General features: G+C 50.2%; 1 protein-coding gene across 1 annotated transcript in view; it reads left to right on the top strand.

Moving 5' to 3' along the window:
• Positions 1-1,662: 1,662 nt before the first annotated feature.
• glipr1a (GLI pathogenesis-related 1a) overlaps positions 1,663-19,251 on the top strand; it is a 115,740-nt gene continuing 98,151 nt past the window's right edge. The window contains 1 exon segment of the mRNA XM_038780958.1: positions 1,663-1,893. Coding sequence (XP_038636886.1) covers positions 1,714-1,893 — 180 coding nt within the window. The 5' untranslated portion in view covers positions 1,663-1,713.

A 19,251-nucleotide genomic window follows, 5' to 3' on the forward strand; every position in this document is an offset into this window, starting at 1 on the left:
ACAGGGACCTCGCTTCCGTCCTGGCTGATGACACCGGGTCCTGTCCTCCTCCAGAAACACGTTTGGACCCATAAGAACGAACCCCTGGTAGAGAGGGTCCAGCTCCAGCACTCAAACCCACACTATGCATACGTCGAACACCCCGATGGCCGGCAGGATACCGTTTACCTCCGAGACCTGGCGCCCGCAGACTCCTTCACCACTACCACTACTGTACCCCCCACACTATACCCCACCCAACCTCCCATGTTCAGCACCCTCACACCTATTTGGTTCCCCCGCTCCCTTCCACCCGGCACAGCAGACCGCAGGAATGAAGCTACGAAAGAGCCGCCCCCGGAGTCAACCCCTGGGCCCGCACCAGACCCTCTTCCACAGCCACCCGAAACGGCTGCAACACCAGTGCTTCGGCGGTCGCAGCGTACGATCCGGGCGCCGGACTGACTGAATTTGTGAACCCGTCACCCCCGCTGGACTTAATTTTTTATTTTATTTTTTAACAGGGGGTGAATGTATAAATACTGTTAATTCACCAGTATACTGTATTACGTTATACTATGTTATTAACCATGTGGGCTCCATCTATGGGCCATTGTGTGGCTTCACCCACAGGGGGAGATGTTATAGCATGTACGGGCTCCGCCCATGGTTCCGCCCTTTAGAGGAAGTATAAGAGCAGCAGACCTGCGGGACCGCCTTCAGTATTGTACCGGTCGCAGGCAGGCAAAGTTGTAAGTTGATTAAAACCACTGTTTACTTCGACACAAGTCTTCGAGTGAATTGATGGTCGCATCACAAGGCACCTTAATCATAGATAAAGCACAGTAAATTCAATATAATAAATCTAAATATTATTTGCGCTCCTGGCTCTGCCCAATGGAAGTCTCTGAGCCAGAAGCTCCAGGTTTCAGTCCCAGTCCATGACTTGATGGCCAGAGAATGTTTTGCAACTTTCCCAAGTGATTATCAGCCTGCAGATCCTTCAAATGTACCTGTGGCAAGCAGTGAGGGCGGATCAGCTGTGCTTGATGCAGCCTCTGGCCACAGCGTTGGACTGGGGTGAGCACAGTAAGAAGTCTTACAACACCAGTTTAAAGTCCAACAAGTTTTTTTCAAACACGAGCTTTCGGAGCACTGCTCCTTCCTCAGTTGAATCCACAGGCTGGCACACCTTTCCAGGGGAAAATACTATCCACGGAAACAGATAGGTGCTTTGGCGCATTTTGTTTTACTAATGAAAAATGTGGTGTCCGCTGGCTTAGCCATCATTTATTGCCCATCCCGGAATTGCCATCTTCCTGAACCACTGCAGTTCACGCAGCGTATGTACACCCACAGCGCTGTTTGGGAGGGAGTTCCAGGATCTGGACCCAGCCCACCATGAAGGAATTGCGATACATTTCCAAGTCCGAAGTGAGTGAAGTCTTATGGTCTTATGGCCTGGAGAGGGGATGTGTCAAAAGCGTGAGGAAAGCCACTCGAGTATAGGCCAAGTTGGGGGCGGGGCTCTGCGCGGCGTTCCAGTGGAGAGGGGTGTTGTTGCTCCCCCAGCGGCCGCGCGGGGTGTTGTTGCTCCCCCAGCGGCCGCGCGGGGTGTTGTTGCTCCCCCAGCGGCCGCGCGGGGTGTTGTTGCTCCCCCAGCGGCCGCGCGGGGTGCTGCAGGTGGACCGGCGCTGACTCACTCGGTGTCCCGCCCCCTCCCTGCAGCCCGCCATGGCCATCGACCGGGTGTCCTGGCTTTTCTTCAGCCTGTGGTCGCTGGTCTCGCTACACGCATCCGCCGTCCGGGCGCTCATCTCCATCACCGACCAGACCTTCATCGACGCCTGCGTTGACCAGCACAACAAATTTCGTGGGGAGGTCATCCCACCGGCCACCAACATGTTTGCAATGGTTGGTAAACGACCCGCCCCACTCATCATTTTATACATATTAAATAAAACTCCTCGCAAAAAAAAACAATGTGTCGGGAAAAGGTTGGGTTGAGGAAAGACATTATTTTACCGGCGGTGACCGTGAGGCGGAATGGATGGGAAGGCAAATGGCGGAAGGAAGCTTCTGGAACCAGCCCGCTCCTTGGCCGTTAAAAGAGCGGGCGTTTTAATTTTCCCGCGCGGTCGTTCGCCCTCCCTCGTCCTTCAATAACACTTCTCCCAGCCTCCGTCAGTTTTACAAAAAAAGGTTTAAAACATTACCTGAACAACGAATTAGTGACATTTCCTCAGGTGGGGGCCGCCCTCCTTGAGGCGAAAAGGTCTCCAGAGAGGTGAACCCATCAATGGAGGAAAGCTTGCCATTTTGATGCAGGTGTTTGACAATTGTGGCTGGTTTCTTCAGCCTCCAAGGCAGGTCCAACCCCACAGTGCTGTGACCTCTGCCACAGGTAGAGAGCAAGGTGGCTGTTACCCAATCCACCCTAGTTAGGAGGGGGATCGAACCCCATGCACCAATCTGATCTACACCAGTCATCCAGCCAACCCTATCCCAGTTGCTTTGGCAGCATGTACTTTTCCATACATCTTCTAGTTTGGGGCTATGGATAGTAACAGTAGAGGCTCCAATTTCTTTCCACCACGTGGCTGGTCTGGAAACTCTCCCAAACTTACCGCTTGCCCTGGTGATGTGTTAGAAGGATTTACAGGCTGATACTCAACCTGTCTAGCCGCATTATAAACGCACCTGCCTTGGTCACCAAGTCCTGGAGTAAAAGTTAAACCCAGAGCTTCTGGTGTAGAGACAGGAATGCTACCTACTGCACCACAACATGTGCATGACCATTTGAGATAGAATGAAGGGTGGCGAACCAAAAGAAGCAGATCCAATGTGATTGGACGTGTCACAAGGAAAAAAGTAATTTACACAAAGAGCAATTTTGTATTTCAAATGCCCTGCCTGATAAAGTGATGGAATTAGATTCCATGTCAGTATTCAAAGGGAAACCAATAAATTTAGCTTCCAGACACAAAGGATTATGTGAGTGGGAGGTTGTTTACACAACTGGTCAAATCTGTTTAATTAGCTTGATTGACATCTTTATGTGGTTACAATCTATTTTACTAGAAAGAGAGACATATTGCCGTGGCTTTTCACTTTAGTCATCAGAACAAATACAGGAATGTCCATTTTTAAATGATCAGAATGATTTATGCTATAGTAAAAATATAGCTGCTGATTGATTGGCATGTCCACTCTGGCCAAGGTGGTGCCATGGTGAAAACAACAAAAAACTACAGGCCCTCCAAGATCCTGGATAATTCAAGAAAGGTGCAAGAGGTTTTGACAATATGTCCCACTTCAGCAATATCCACATTTTTTGTAGTATCTTTTTCAATGGCTCAATGTTTATTTGCGCAAGATTTAAAAGTGTGAAGTGCCTCAATCTTCTATTGATACTTCAACGGTCTCTTTAAATGACACTTATAGGGTTGTAGCAACAGTTTTTTAAAAGAATCATGATTGGATGATTTTATTTCTAAGTAGTTTCACGCATACCATTGTTGCTATAATGTTCATAGGTTTTGTACATACGGTATATTTGGTGGATGGGCATGCAAGGCCCAGAGATTAGCATGGAAGGTATTAGAGGCCGGTGAGTGAGGGTGTGGGGGCACTTGTTGGTATTGGGGGAATAGCAGTGGGATAGAGAGTGGGAGTTGGGGGCGAGGGCTAGAGGGTCTAAAATGTAACCAAATAACTGAGACAGTGTCCCAGAGAACTGAGCTGGGCCTTCTAATCAGCTTGCCTCAGCACTCAACAGCCTCTGGTAGCTGCCCCTTCAATCTGGTTCCCATGGTTCATCCCGCAATCATCACATCCCCACCACCACAAAGTTCACATTCTTTGATGCACATTCTATCTAGGCAGCTGCAGTGAGCCAAGAAGTTTCTAACTTGAGCTACCCACCTCAGAAATGACAATATAGCTTTTAGTCTTAAAAGTCCAAAGGGAATGTTGATGGGATAAGAAAAACAGCAAACATGAGCCTCGAGCAGGGGTATTCTGATTCAAAGCAAAAAAAATCAGTGAAAAACAAGCAAGCAAAGAAAAGGAAATTAACGGATTTTGGGTCTAAAATTGTTGAGTTTGGAATCTTGTGAAGTGCCTAATCAAACAGTGAGGGCTGCCCTCAAGCTTATACTGAGCTTCACTGGAATAGTGCAGTAGGCTGAGGACAGAGTCAGCATCAGAGCAAGTTGGAAAATTAAAGTTTGGGATCATGCTTGTGATTTTCGACCCACGTCTACCATTTTCTTTTGAATCAGTTTCTCATTTTTCAGTAGACTTGCCGTCACCCATGTGTCTGTCATGCTTAAGACCAATCTGAAAAATGAAATGAAAATCGCTTATTGTCACGAATAGGCTTCAATGAAGTTACTGTGAAAAGCCCCTAGTCGCCACATTCCGGCGCCTGTTCGGGGAGGCTGTTACGGGAATCGAACTGTGCTGCTGGCCTGCCTTGGTCTGCTTTCAAAGCCAGCGGTTTAGCCCAGTGTAAAGTAGCCCTACTACTTTTAATCAGACCATCTATTATACTTCAGTCCCTTGATTTAAGTCATTGATATAGACTGTATATAGCTGAGGCCCCAATACTCATACTTACATCACCCCACTTGTTACAGCTGGCCAACCCAAAATAACCCATTTATTCCAATTTATGGCCATTACCCAATCCCCAACCCATAAGAACAAAAGAAATACAAACAGGAGCAGACCGTTTAGCCCTTCAAATGTGTCTTGCCACTCATTGAGATCATGGCTGATCTTCTATTTCAACATCATTTTCCTGCACTATCCTTGTATCCCTTCATGTTTTTAATATGTAGAAATCTATTGACTTTGGTCTTGAACGCACTCAGCAACATGAGTCTCCACAGCCCTCTGGGACAGAGAATGCCAAAGATTCTGAATGAAGAAATTCCTCCTCATCTCTCCTAACTAGCCTGCTCCTTGTGACCTGAGACTGTGTACCCTGGTTATAGACCTCTTTCAGCCAGGGTTAACATCCTTCTTTCATCTACCCTGTCAAGTCTTGTAAGAATTTTGTATGTTTGAATCAGACCACCTCTCTCATTCTTCTAAACTCCAGGAAATAAAGGCCCAGTCTAATTAATCTTTCCTTGTAGGACAATCTCTCCATCTCAGGAATTAGTCTGACGAACCTTTGTTGCACTCCCTCTATGACAGGTATATCTTTCCTTTGGAAAGGAAGTGAAAACTGCATGTAAATGCTCCAGGTGCAGTCTAACTAAGGCAATTCGTAATCATAGTAAGAAATGAGTTTACAGCACAAAAAGAAGCCCTTTGTCCAATTGTGTCTGTCCCTATCTATTCTAGTCCCATTTTCCAGCACTTGATCCTTGGATACTATGGCATTTCAAATGCTAATCTAAATGCTTATTAAATGGTGTGAGGGCTCCTGCCACCACCACCCTTTCTGTCAGTGAGTTCCAGATTCCCACCACAGCTGGGTGGTTTTTCTTTAAACCCTCTAAATCTCCTCCCTTTTCTTTAAATCGATACCCCCTGGTTATTGACCCCTCTCTCAAGGGGAAATGTTTCTTCCTATGTACTCTTATGCTTCATAATTTTATACAACACAATCAGGTACTCCCTCAGCTTTCTCTGCTCTCAGGAGAATAACTCCAGCCTAGCTGACGACATTCCGGTGAATGGCCTCTGCACCCATTCACATCCTTCCTATGTTGTGGTGTGATTTGTAATTGAATTCAAATTCCACCATGGTGGGAGTTGAATCCATGTCCCCAGAGCATTAGCCAGGACCTCTGGATTACTAGTCCAGTAACATTACAATTATACCATCATCTTCCCCTAATTTACTCCACTTTCTAATTTATCGGTGAAATTTGAGTATACACAACAGTTTTATGAGGGTTTTTACAACAAAATTTGATTACCACAAATGTAATAAAGGCCAACATACCATTTTCCTATTTGTTTTCTGTACCTGCATTTTATTTTTCAGTGACTCATGAACAAGGACCCCCCCACCCAACTCCTTTTGAAAATTAGCACTTCCGAGACTCTCAGCATTTCAGAAATACTCTATGTTTATGTTTTTCTACCAATTGGCTAACCTCACATTACTCCACGTTATATGCTATTTGCCAAATTTTGCCCACTTGCTCAGTCTCTCCAAATCGCCTTGAATTGGCTTTACATCTTCCCACAAGTCACACTTCCACCCACTTTTGTGTCTTTTTCAAATATGGAATATTACTTTTAATCCCCACATCCAAATCACAATAGATTGTGAACAGCTGGGACTGAAGCACTGATCCTTGCAGTGCACCACTAGTCAACCTAAAAATTACCTATTTATTCCTATTCTGTTTTCTGTCTGTTAACCAGTTCTCAATCTATGCCTGTACCCCAATGTGATCCCATGTGCTCTAATTTTATTTACTAACCTCTTGTGTGGGACTTTATCAAATGTTTTTAAAAATCTAAACATATTACATCAACCAGTTCCACCTTGTCTATTCTGCTAGTTACATCCTCAAAAAATTACAAAAATGTTTGTTCACCTTGATTTCTGTTTCAAAATTCATGTTCTACCCAATCCAACCAAAGTATGCAGGTCAAGTATGTAATTAAAATGGCAAATGGAATGTTAGTATTTATTACGAAAGGACTGGAGTATCAAAGTCGAGAAATGTGCAATTGTATAGGGTGTTGGTGAGTCCACATCCAGAGTATTGTGTCCAGTTTTGGTCTCCTTATTTAAGGAAGAATGTGGTAACATTGGAGGCAGTTCAGAGGAAGTTCACCAGATTTATTCCAGGGATGAAAGGGTTGACGTGCGAGGAGATATTAAACAGTTTGGGCTTATACTAGCTGGAGTTTAGAAGGATGAGAGGGGATCTGATTGAGATATATAAAATGCTAAAAGGGATAACGTAGTAACATTTCTATGTTAAAAAAACATTAAAAAAGCAAACATAGTCCAAATGTTTCCCCTTGTGGGGCAATCTAGAATGAGAGGTCACAGATATTGGTTGAGAGGTAGTAGATGTAAAACTGAGATGAGGAGGAACTATTCGCAGAGGGTGGTGAATTTGTGGAACTCGCTGCCCCATAGTGCGATAGAATCGGAGTCATTAATTAGTTTCAAGAAGGAGATATATAAATTTCTGATTTGAAACACAGGTTAAAGGGGTTTGGGGACCAGGTAGGGAGGTCGATTTGAGACCAGAAAGTGATCAGCCATGATTTGATTGAATGGCGGAGGAGACCTGAGGGACTAAATTGTCTACTTCTGCTCCTAATTCCTATGTTCCTATTATTTTCAGGTACCCTGTTATCACATCCTTTATTATGGGCACGATTATCCCACAAGGGAACAAAGCGACTCGTGTTGAATAAAGGGCCTGAATGACCGCACATAGCTCCATTCGGTACAGTGGGAAACTTCGCTTAGCGGAACTCTCCAATGTAGCAAGAGGCCCCCAAAATGATCCCCCCCCCCCCCCCCCCCCAGCCAGCCCCCCAGTCAGATCCCCCCCTCCCCAACACCCTTACATAACATCCCCGGCCTGATCCCGCACAAAATGCCAGTTTGGCACCTTGGCAGTTCCAACCTGGCACCCTGCCTGTGCCCATGACAGCTGACAGTGCCACCTGGCACATTAGCAGTGCCAGGCTGGCACCCAGGTGGCACTGCCAGGGCACCACCAGCAGTGCCAGGGCCCCACCCTGCCCAAAGAGCATGCAGCTGGGGCCTCCGATCCCCTGGGAGATCCCCACAAGTGCCGTTCCATCTGGTCCCTGTGTGGGGACCACTTTTATTTTCCAAAAAATATACTTTATTCATAAAATCTCTAATAAACATTACAGAACATTTCAAATTATCTTGACTGTACATTTCCATCAAAGTTACGCATTCACTTGTCTTTCTTCCATTCAATTGGGATGACATTACACACATCTCCCTCTTTACGTTACAATTCTTTCTTAAATATTTACATTGTCATGTTTCTTTTATACATTGGAGTGTTGAAGCCTAGACCAAGGGGTTTTACACTGTTACCCTCCCCTCGGTGTACATTTGTTGGAAGATCTTACAGAGTGGTCTTTCCCCATTGCGCCTTGGCGGCAGCTGCCCCAAGCTTGAGTGCGTCCCTCAGCACGTAGTCCTGGACCTTGGAATGTGCCAGTCTGCAACACTCGGTCGAGGACAGTTCTTTGCACTGGAAGATCAGCAAGTAACGGGCAGACCAAAGAGCGTCTTTCACCGAGTTGATGACCTTCCAGCAGCGGTTGATGTTTGTCTTGGTGTGCGTCCCTGGAAACAGTCCGTAGAGCACAGAGTCCTGTGTCACAGAGCTGCTCGGGATGAACCTTGACAAATACCACTGCATCTCTCTCCAGACCTCCTTTGCAAAGGCACATTCCACAAGGAGGTGGGTGACCGCCTCATTTTCCCCACAGCCACTCCGAGGGCAGCGTGCAGCGGTGCTGAGCTTTCGGGTGTACATGAAGAATCTGACGGGTAGGGCCCTTCTCACCAACAGCCTAGCTGGGTCTTCGTGCTTGTTTGTAAGTTCTGGTGATGAGGCGTTCTGCCAGCTGAATCTGACAGTCTGCTCAGGGAACCATCCAATGTCCTCCACAGTCTCCTTTTCCCTGAGGGCCTCGAGGACATTATGTGCTGATGGCCTTGTTGTCAAAGGTGTTTTTCTTCAAAAAAATTTCCACGAGGGACAGGTGGTACGGCACGGTCCAACTACTTGATGTGTTCCGCGGCAATGAGGCCAGGCCCATCCTTCGTAACACCGGGACAGGTAGAACCTCAATATGTAGTGACACTTGGTGTTTGAATACCAGGGTTCCACGCACAGCTTGATGCAGCCGCACACAAAGGTGGCCATCAGGATTAGGGAGACGTTGGGTACGTTCCTTCCTCCTTTATCCAGAGGTTTGTACATGGTGTCCCTTTGTACACGTTCCATCTTGGATCTCCAGATGAATTTGAAGATGGCCCAGGTGACTGCTGCAGCGTAGGGTCGGGTAATGGGCCAGGCCTGTGCTACGTACAGTAACACCGAGAGTACCTCACACCTGAGGACCAGGGTTTTGCCCGCAATGGAGAGGGAGTGTTGCTCCCACCAGCCCAGTTTCTGTCTTACTTTGGCAATGCGCTCCTCCCAGGTTTTGGTGCACGCCCCAGCCGCTCCGAACCATATCCCCAGCACCTTCAGGTAATCTGACCTGACAGTGAAGGGGACAAAGGACCGGTCGGCCCAGTTCCCAAAGAACATGGCCTCGCTCTTGCCGCAGTTTACCTTGGCTTCTGAGGCCAGTTCAAACTGGTCGCAGGCATTCAAGAGCCTGCGTACAGACGTATCCGAGCAGAAAACAGCGACATCGTCCATGTACAGGGAGGTCTTGACTTGCACTCCTCCGCTGCCTGGGATCGTCACTCCTCTCATACCCGGATCCTTCCTGATTGACTCGGCAAAAGGTTCTATGCAGCACACAAACAGGGCCGAGGAGAGTGGGCAGCCCTGCTTGACTCCAGATTTGATCTGGAACTTTTCTGATTCCCACCCATTGATTGAGACTGCACTATAGATGCTTGTGTAGAGCAGTTTGATCCAATTGCGAATTCCCTCCCCAAACCCTATTTTGGAGAGCACATCCATCATGTAGGTGTGCGATATTCTGTCAAAAGCCTTCTGGTCAAGGCTGATGAGGCAGGTGTCCACCCTCCTGTCCTGCATGTAGCCGATCGTATCCCTGAGTAGCGCGAGGCTATCAGAGATCTTCCTGCCGGGTACAGCATAGGTCTGGTCAGGGTGGATCACCGACTCCAGAGCAGACTTGACCCGACTGGCGATGACCTTGGCTAGAATTTTGTGATCCAAATTCAACAGTGAAATGGGTCGGCAATTTTGAATTTCTTCCCTTTCCCCCTTCTGCTTGTAGATGAGGGTGATGGTGCCTCTCCTCATGGATTCTGACATGCTGCCGTCCCGAAGCATACTCTCGTACACTTCCTGCAGGTCTGGGGCCATCCGTCCCACAGAGCCGAATACAACTCAGCCGGTAAGCCGTCGCTTCCGGGAGTTTTACTCGTCTCAAAGGATTTGACGGCCTTTGTCAGCTCGTCCAGAGTTAGTGGTTTGTCCAGGTTTTCCCACTCGCTGTCGTCCAAGACCTCCGTGATAGACAACAGGAAGGTCTGGGAAACAGTGCTATCTGTTGGCTTCAGATCATACAGTCCGGCATAAAAGGATTTACTGATCCTCAGGATGTCCGACTGCGATGACTTTACAGAGCCATCTTCTTCCTTCAGGCTGCTGATCACAGAAGTCTCTATGTGCACCTTTTGGAAGAAGAAGCGTGAGCACTTTTCATCCTGCTCCACGGAACGGACTCTGGAGCGGAAGATAACCTTGGAGGCCTCCGAGGTGTAGAGCGAGGCTTGCTGGCCCTTCACCTCTTGGAGATCCTCCTTGACATCAACCCCCATCGACTGCAGCTGGAGGAAATTCTGCATACTTTTCTGGAGCCTGGACATGGCCCCTCATCTCTCTCTCTCACCTTTTGAATGCCTTTGAGGATGAAAACCCTTTTGATATTCCCCTTGATTGCTTCCCACCAAAGATGTGGAGACTCAAAGAGGGGTTTCACGGTTCTCCAACCCTGGTAATCCCTTTTGAGTTCCTCGAGGTTCTCTGGAGTCGGGACCTCCGGTTGCGGCTATGCGGAGCTAAGTCACACGTTCGGCAGCTCCCGCCAGAAACAGACTTTTGGGCTCTTTTTAGGGCCCCCAACAGCATTTGTTTGACAATTCCCAGTGTGGGAAGGTGACTGCAATATTTCCCCGGCACTGTATGGATTGGACCAGGAGTGGAGTGGTGAAGAAAGTAGATGTGGAGAAGCGAAAAGTGCGAGGGAGGAAAACCAAGATGGTTTTCCCAGCGTGGTCGCAGGAACAGCAGGAGTTTCTCCAGCGCTGCTTCACGGAGCTGAAGACAGAGCTGTTGGAACCGATGAAGACTTCGATTGACAAGCTGCTCGAGACCCAGAAGGCCCAAGGAGCGGCGATCCGGGAGGTGCAGCAAAAGGCCTCGGAGAACGAGGACGAGATCTTGGGCCTGGCGGTGAAGGTAGAGGCGCACGAGGCGCTGCATAAGAAATGGCAGGCGAAGTTCGAGGACATGGAGAATCGGTCGAGGAGGAAGAACTTGCGGATCCTGGGTCTCCCGGCGGGGGTGGAGGGGTCGGATGTCAGAGCATACGTGGTCACAATGCTGAACACGCTGATGGCCGCTGGGGCCCCTGGAGCTGGAGGGGGCCCATCGAGTCCTGGCGAGGAGGCCCAAGCCCAACGAGCCGCCACGGGCGGTGCTGGTGCGGTTCCACCGCTTCGTAGACAGGGAGTGTGTCCTAAGGTGGGCAAAGAAAGAGCGGAGCAGCGGGTGGGAGAATGCAGAGGTCTGTATAAACCAGGACTGGAGCGCGGAGGTGGCCAAGAAGAGGGCCGGGTACAATCGGGCTAAGGCGGCGCTGCATCGGAAGGGGGTGAAATTTGGAATGTTGCAGCCGGCGCGACTGTGAGTCACCTTCAAGGACCGCCATCACTACTTCGAGACGCCGAAGGAGGCGTGGACCTTTATCCAGGCTGAAAAGTTGAACTCAGATTGAGGGTTGGTAGCGAGGGGATGTCTAAAGGAGATTGATGTGATTGTTGTGTTTTGGGGGGATGTTCTGTTCTGTTTGGTACTGCTTTTTCTCTTTTTTTGGTTGGTAATGGGGGTTTGGTGAGAGTGTGGACGTCGGTTGTTGGAAGAGGGGGGCCCGTTGGGGGGGGGGGGGGGGGGGGGGGCGAGGGGAGGCCCAAGGTGGGGGAGCTTGGATTAGGCCGTGAAAGGGAGCTGCGCCAGAGTGGGCGGGGCCGGATTGGTGGAAAGCGCGGGCTTTTTCCCGCGCCAGGGGAGGAAGGGGGCAGGGTTGGGGAGGAAGGGTGGTGCCGGAGAGGAGCGCCCGCTAATGGACAGGAGGGGGGAGGGGAGATTCTCACACTACAGGGTCGAGGGAGCGGCCGGGGTCAGCAGGAGTCAGCTGACTTACGGGAGTGCTATGGGGGGAGCAACGCAGCTAGGGGGGGTCCGTATGCTGTTGCAAGGGCCAAGGGGGAGCTGGAGTCTGTAGGGAGAGTCAGGGCAGGGGTCTGCCGCTGGGGGGAACGGAGAGTGCGGGAGGCACGGGTACGTGGCTGGCCTAGAAAGGGTGATGGCTAATCGGCAGGGGAGGGAGGGGGGGGGGGGGGTAGCCCCCTGATCCGGCTGATAACTTGGAATGTGAGAGGCCTGAACGGGCCGGTCAAGAGGGCCCGTGTGTTCGCGCACCTGAAGGGACTGAAGGCAGATGTGGTCATGCTCCAGGAGATGCACCTGAGAGTGGCAGGCCAGGTTAGGCTGAGAAAGGGGTGGGTAGGGCAGGTCTTCCATTCGGGGTTGGACGCTAAGAATCGAGGGGTGGCGATTTTGGTGGGGAAGCGGGTGTCGTTTGAGGCGCTGAGCATTGTGGCAGACAATGGAGGTAGGTATGTGATGGTGAGTGGTAAGCTGCTGGGGATGCGGGTGGTCTTGGTGAATGTGTATGCCCTGAACTGGGACAATGCCGGCTTTATGCGTATGTTGGGCCGGATCCCGGACCTGGAGGCAGGGAGCTTGATGATGGGTGGCGGGGGACTTCAATATGGTATTGGATCCAGCATTGGACCGCTCTAGGTCCAGGACGGGTAGAAGGCCGGCGGCGGCCAAGGTGTTGAGGGGGTTTATAGACCAGATGGGAGGAGTGGACCCAACGAGGTTTGTTAGGCCGGGGGCCAGGGAATTCTCATTCTATTCCCACGGCCATAGAGCTTACTCCCGGATTGACTTTTTCGTGATGAGCAGGGCGTTGATTCCATGGGCGGAGGACACGGAGTATTCAGCCATAGCCATCTCTGACCATGCCCTGCACTGGGTGGACCTCGAGCTTGGGGAGGAGAGGGACCAGCACCCGTTGTGGTGCCTGGAGGTGGGGTTGTTGGCGGATGAAGAGGTGAGTGGGCGGATCCGGGGGTGCATAGAAAGATACCTAGAGGTCAACGATAATGCGGAGGTGCAGGTAGGGGTGGTCTGGGAGGCGGTGATCAGGGGAGAGCTCATCTCCATTTGGGCCCATAAGGAGGGGAAGGAGAGAGAGGGAGAAGCTGGTGGGGGAGATGGTAAGGGTAGTTAGGAGGTATGCAGAGGTCCCCGAGGAGGGACTACTCGAGGAGCGGCGAAACCTCCAGGCCGAGTTCGACCTGTTGACTACCAAAAAGGTGGAGGTACAGTGGAGGAAGGCGCAAGGGGCGGTGTATGAATACGGGGAGAAGGCTAGCCGGATGCTGGCACACCAGCTTCGGAAGCGGGAGGCAGCGAGGGAGATCGGGGGTGTTAGAGATAAAGGGGGGAACACGGTATGGAGTGCGGTGGGAATAAACGGGGTATTTAGAAACTGTTATGAGGGGCTGTATAGGTCGGAGCCCCCGACCGGGGGGGGGGGGGAATGCGCCGGTTTCTGACCGGCTGAGGTTCCCGAGGGTAGAGGAGGGGCAGGTGGTGGGGCTTGGGGCACCGGTAGGGCTGGAGGAACTGGCTAAGGGACTGGGGAGCATGCAGGCGGGGAAGGCACTGGGGCCAGATGGGTTCCCGGTGGAATTTTACAGGCATATGGACCTGCTGGGCCCACTACTAGTGAGGACTTTCAATGAGGCAAGGGAGGGGGGAGTCCTACCCCTGACGATGTCTTAAGGCGCTGATCTCCCTGATCTTGAAGCAGGACAAGGACCCCTTACAGTGTGGGTTGTGTAGGCCAATCTCGTTCCTCAATGTGGATGCGAAATTGTTAACGAAGGTGTTGGCTACTAAAATTGAGGACTGTGTCCCGGGGGTCATCCATGAGGACCAGACGGGTTTCGTGAAAGGAAGGCAGCTAAACATCAATGTGCGGTGGTTCCTAAATGTAATCATGATGCCTACAGTAGAGGGGGAGGCGGAGATAGTGGCGGCTATGGATGCGGAGAAGGCCTTTGATAGGGTGGAGTGGGGGTACCTGTGGGAGGTATTGAGGAGGTTCGGGGAGGGGTTCGTCAGTTGGGTTAGGTTACTATACGAAGCCCCGGTGGCGAGTGTGGCCATGAATCGGAGGAGGTCGGAATACTTTCGGCTGTACCGGGGGACGAGGCAGGGGTGCCCCCTACCCCCCTGCTATTTGCGTTGGCAATTAAGCCTTTTGCGATGGCTTCGAGGCAGTCCAGGAACTGGAGGGGGTTGGTGCGGGGTGGGGAGGAACACCGGGAATCGCTGTATGCCGACCATCTGTTATTATATGTGGCGGACCCGGTGGGGGGGGATGCCGGAGGTGATGCGGATCCTCAGGGAGTTTAGGGACTTCTCCGGGTATAAGCTCAACATGGGGAAGAGCGAGCTGTTTGTGGTACACCCAGGGGGCCAGGGAAGGGGGATAGATGAGCTTCTACTGAAAAGGGCAGAATGGAGTTTTAGGTACCTGGGGATCCAGGTGGCCAGGAGCTGGGGGACCCTACACAAGCTCAACTTGACGAGGCTGGTGGAGCAAATGGAGGAGGAGTTTAAAAGGTGCGATATGCTGCTGCTCTCCCTGGCGGGTAGGGTGCACTCGGTGAAGTTGACGGTGCTCTCGAGGTTCCTTTTTATATTCCAGTGCCTCCCCATCCTGATCCCTAAGACCTTTTTAAAGCGGGTCAGCAGGAGCATTATGGGGTTTGTATGGGCGAAGAAGACCCCGAGGGTGAGAAGGGTGTTTCTGGAGCTGAGCAGGGACAGAGGAGGGCTGGCGTTGCCTAATCTATGCGGGTACTACTGGGCTGCCAACGTGGCGATGATAAACAAGTGGGTAATGGAGGGGGAGGGGGCGGCGTGGAAGAGGCTGGAGATGGTGTCCTGTGTGGGCACGAGCCTGAGAGCGCTGGTGTCGGCACCGCTGCCACTCCCGCCTACAAGGTACACCACGAGTCCAGTGGTGGCGGCGTCCCTCAAAATTTGGGGGCAATGGAGACGGCACAGGGGGGAGGTAGAGGCTTCGGTGTGGTCGCCGATCCGAGAGAACCTTCGGTTTGTCCCAGGGAGAATGGATGGGGGGGTTCCTGAGCTGGCACAGGTATTAGAAGGATGGGGGACCTGTTTATAGACGGGACGTTTGCGAGCCTTGGGGCGTTGGAAAAATTCGGGCTCCCCCCGGAAATGCCTTCAGGTACACGCAGGTAAGGGCATTCGTAAGACAGCAGGTGAGGGCATTCCCGTTGTTGCCAGCACGCAGGATCCAGGACGGGGTGCTTTCGGGGGCGTGGGTTGGAGAGGGCAAGGTCTCGGCGATTTACTAGGAGATGCAGGAGGAGGAGGAGGCCTCGGTGGAGGAGCTAAAAGGTAAATGGGAGGAGGAGCTTGGGGAGGAAATAGATGAGGGTACGTGGGCGGACGCCCTGGGTAGGGTAAATTCTTCCTCCTCTTGCGCCTGATACAATTTAAGGTTCTGCACAGGGTGCACATGAGTGGGGCAAGGCGGAGGACAGATGGGCGAGGTGTTCGGAGAGCCCGGCAAACCACGCTGACATGTTCTGGGTGCGCCCAGCGCTGGATGAGTTCTGTTGGGTCGTTGCGAGGACGGTGTCGAAGGTGGTGAACACCCGGGTTAAGCCGAGCTGGGGGCTCGCAATGTTTGGGGTATCGGACGAGCCGGGAGTGCAGGAGGAGAAAGAGGTCGGTATTCTGGCCTTTGCGTCCCTGGTAGCCTGGCGGAGGATTCTGTTGCAGTGGAAGGATGCGAGGCCCCCAAGTGTGGAAGCCTGGATCAGCGCCATGGCAGGGTTTATTAAATTAGAGAGGGTCAAATTTGCCTTAAGAAGATCTATGCAAGGGTACTTAAGGCGGTGGCAACCGTTCCTAGACTTTCTAGCGGAGCGTTAGGAGAAGGTCAGCAGCAGCAGTAACCCGGGGGGGGGGGGGTACTCTGAACAAAGAACAAAGAAAATTACAGCACAGGAACAGGCCCTTCGGCCTTCCCAGCCTGCGCCAATCCAGATCCTTTATCTAAACCTTTTGCCTATTTTCCAAGGATCTACTTCCCTCTGTTCCCTGCCCGTTCATATATCTGTCCAGATATATCTTAAATTATGCTATCGTGCCCGCCTCTACCACTTCCGCTGGCAAAGCGTTCCAGGCACCCACCACCCTCTGCGTAAAAAACTTTCCACGCATATCTCCCTTAACTTTCCCCCTCTCACCTTGAAATCGTGACCCCCTTGTAATTGACACCCCCGCTCTTGGAAAAAGCTTGTTGCAATCCACCCTGTCCATACCTCTCATAATTTTGTAGACCTCAATCAGGTCCGCCCTCAACCTCCGTCTTTCCAACGAAAACAATCCTAATCTACTCAACCTTTCTTTATAGCTAGCAGCCTCCATACCAGGCAACATCCTGGTGAACCTCCTCTGCACCCTCTCTAAAGCATCCACATCCTTCTGGTAATGTGCTGACCAGAACTGCACGCAGTATTCCAAATGTGGCCTAACCAAAGTCCTATACAACTGTAACATGACCTGCCGACTCTTGTACTCAATACCCCGTCCGATGAAGGCAAGCATGCTGTATGCCTTCTTGACCACTCTATCGACCTGCGTTGCCACCTTCAGGGTACAATGGACTTGAACTCCCAGATCTCTCTGTACATCAATTTTCCCCAGGAATCTTCCATTAACCATATAGTCCGCTCTTGAATTAGATCTTCCAAAAAAAATCACCTCGCATTTGCCTAGATTGAACTCCATCTGCCATTTCTCTGCCCAACTCTCCAATCTATCTATATTTTGCTGTATTCTCTGACAGTCCTCCTCGCTATCTGCAACTCCACCAATCTTAGTGTCATCTGCAAACTGGCTCATCAGACCTCCTATACCTTCCTCCAGATCATTTATGTATATCACAAACACCAGTGGTCCGAGCACGGATCCCTGTGGAACACCACTAGTCACCTTTCTCCATTTTGAGACACTCCCTTCCACCACTACTCTCTGTCTCCTGTTGCCGAGCCAGTTCTTTATCCATCTAGCTAGTACACCCTGAACCCCATACAACTTCACTTTTTCCATCAACCTGCCATGGGAAACTTTATCAAACGCCTTACTGAAGCCCATGTATATGAAATCTACAGCCCTTCCCTCATCAATTAACTTTGTCACTTCCTCAAAGAATTCTATTAGGTTTGTAAGACATGACCCCTTCACAAAACCATGCTGCCTATCACTGATTGTCTATTTTCTTCCAAATGTGAATAGATCCTATCCCTCAGCATCATCTCCAGCAGTTTGCCTACTACTGACGTCAAGCTCACAGGTCTATAATTCCCTGGATTATCCCTGCTACCCTTCTTAAACAAAGGGACAACATTAGCAATTCTCCAGTCCTCCGGGACCTCACCCGTGCTCAGGGATGTTGCAAAGATATCTGTTAAGGCCCCAGCTATTTCGTCCCTCGTTTCCCTCAGTAACCTGGGATAAATTCCATCCGGTCCTGTGGACTTGTCCACCTTAATGCCTTTTAGAATACCCAAAACCTCCCCCTTCCATATGCCTACATGATCTAGAGTATTTAAGCATCCATCCCTAGCCTCAACATCTGTCATGTCCCACTCCTTGGTGAATACCGATGCAAAGTACTTATTAAAGAATCTCACTTATTTCCTCTGACTCCACACATAAATTCCCTCTTTTGTCTTTGAGTGGGCCAATCCTTTCTCTAGTTACCTTCTTGCTCCTTATATATGAATAAAAGGCTTTGGGATTTTCCTTAACCGTGTTAGCCAATGATATTTCATGACCCCTTTTAGCCCTCTTTATTGCACGTTTGAGATTTGACCTACTATCCCGATATTCCTCCAAAGCTTCATCAGTTTTGAGTCGCCTCGATCTTATGTATGCTTCCTTTTTCATCTTAGCTAGTCTCACAATTCCACCCGTCATCCATGGTTCCCTAATCTTGCCATTTCTATCCCTCATTTTCACAGGGACATGTCTGTCCTGCACTCTAATCAACCTTTCCTTAAAAGACTCCCACATTTCAAATGTGGATTTACCCTTAAACAGCTGCTCCCAATCCACATTCCCTAACTCCTGCCGAATTTTGTTATACTTGGCCTTTCCCCAATTTAGCACTCTTCCTTTAGGACCACTCTCGTCTTTGTCCATGAATTTTCTAAAACTTACGGAATTGTGATCGCTATTCCCAAAGGAATCACCGACTGAAACTTCAACCACCTGGCCGGGATCATTGCCCAATACCAGGTCCAGTATGGCCCCTTCCTGAGTTGGACTATTTCCATACTGCCCTAAAAAACTCTCCTGGATGCTCCTTACAAATTCTGTTCCATCTACACCTCCAATACTACATGAGTCCCATTCAGTGTTGAGGAAGTTAAAATCTCCCATCACAACCACCCTATTGCTCCTACATTGTTCTATAATCTGTCTGCATATTTGTACCTCTACTTCATGCTCGCTTTTGGGAGGCCTGTAGTAAAGTCCCAACAATGTTACTGCACCCTTCCTATTTCTTAGCTCTATCCATATTGCCTCAGTCCTCGAATACTGGGGCTGGTTTAGCACAGGGCTAAATCGCTAGCTTTGAAAGCAGACCAAGGCAGGCCAGCAGCACGGTTCAATTCCCGTACCAGCCTCCCCGAACAGGCGCCGGAATGTGGCGACTAGGGGCTTTTCACATTAACTTCATTTGAAGCCAACTTGTGACAATAATCGATTTTCATTTCATTTTTTCATTTCATCCTCCATCGTGCCCTCCTTAATCACAGCTGTGATATCATCTCTGACTAGTAATGCAACTCCTCCACCCCTTTTACCTCCCTCTCTATCCCTCCTGAAGCATCTATATCCTGGGATATTTAGTTGCCAGTCTTGTCCATCCCTCAATCAAGTCTCAGTAATACCAATAACATCATATTCCCAGGTACTAATCCAAGGTTCATCTACCTTACCTGCTACACTTCTTACATTAAAACAAATGCACCTTAGACACCTGTCCCTTTGCACTCATCATCTCTTCCCTGTCTACTCTTCCCCTTAGTCACATTGAGTTCATTATCTAGTACCTTACTGGCTTTAGTTGCTGCCTCTTTACTGACCTCTAACTTCCTACTCTGGT

The sequence above is a fragment of the Scyliorhinus canicula genome, chromosome 20 (genome assembly GCF_902713615.1).
Source record: "Scyliorhinus canicula chromosome 20, sScyCan1.1, whole genome shotgun sequence".
Taxonomy (NCBI): Eukaryota; Metazoa; Chordata; class Chondrichthyes; order Carcharhiniformes; family Scyliorhinidae; genus Scyliorhinus; species Scyliorhinus canicula.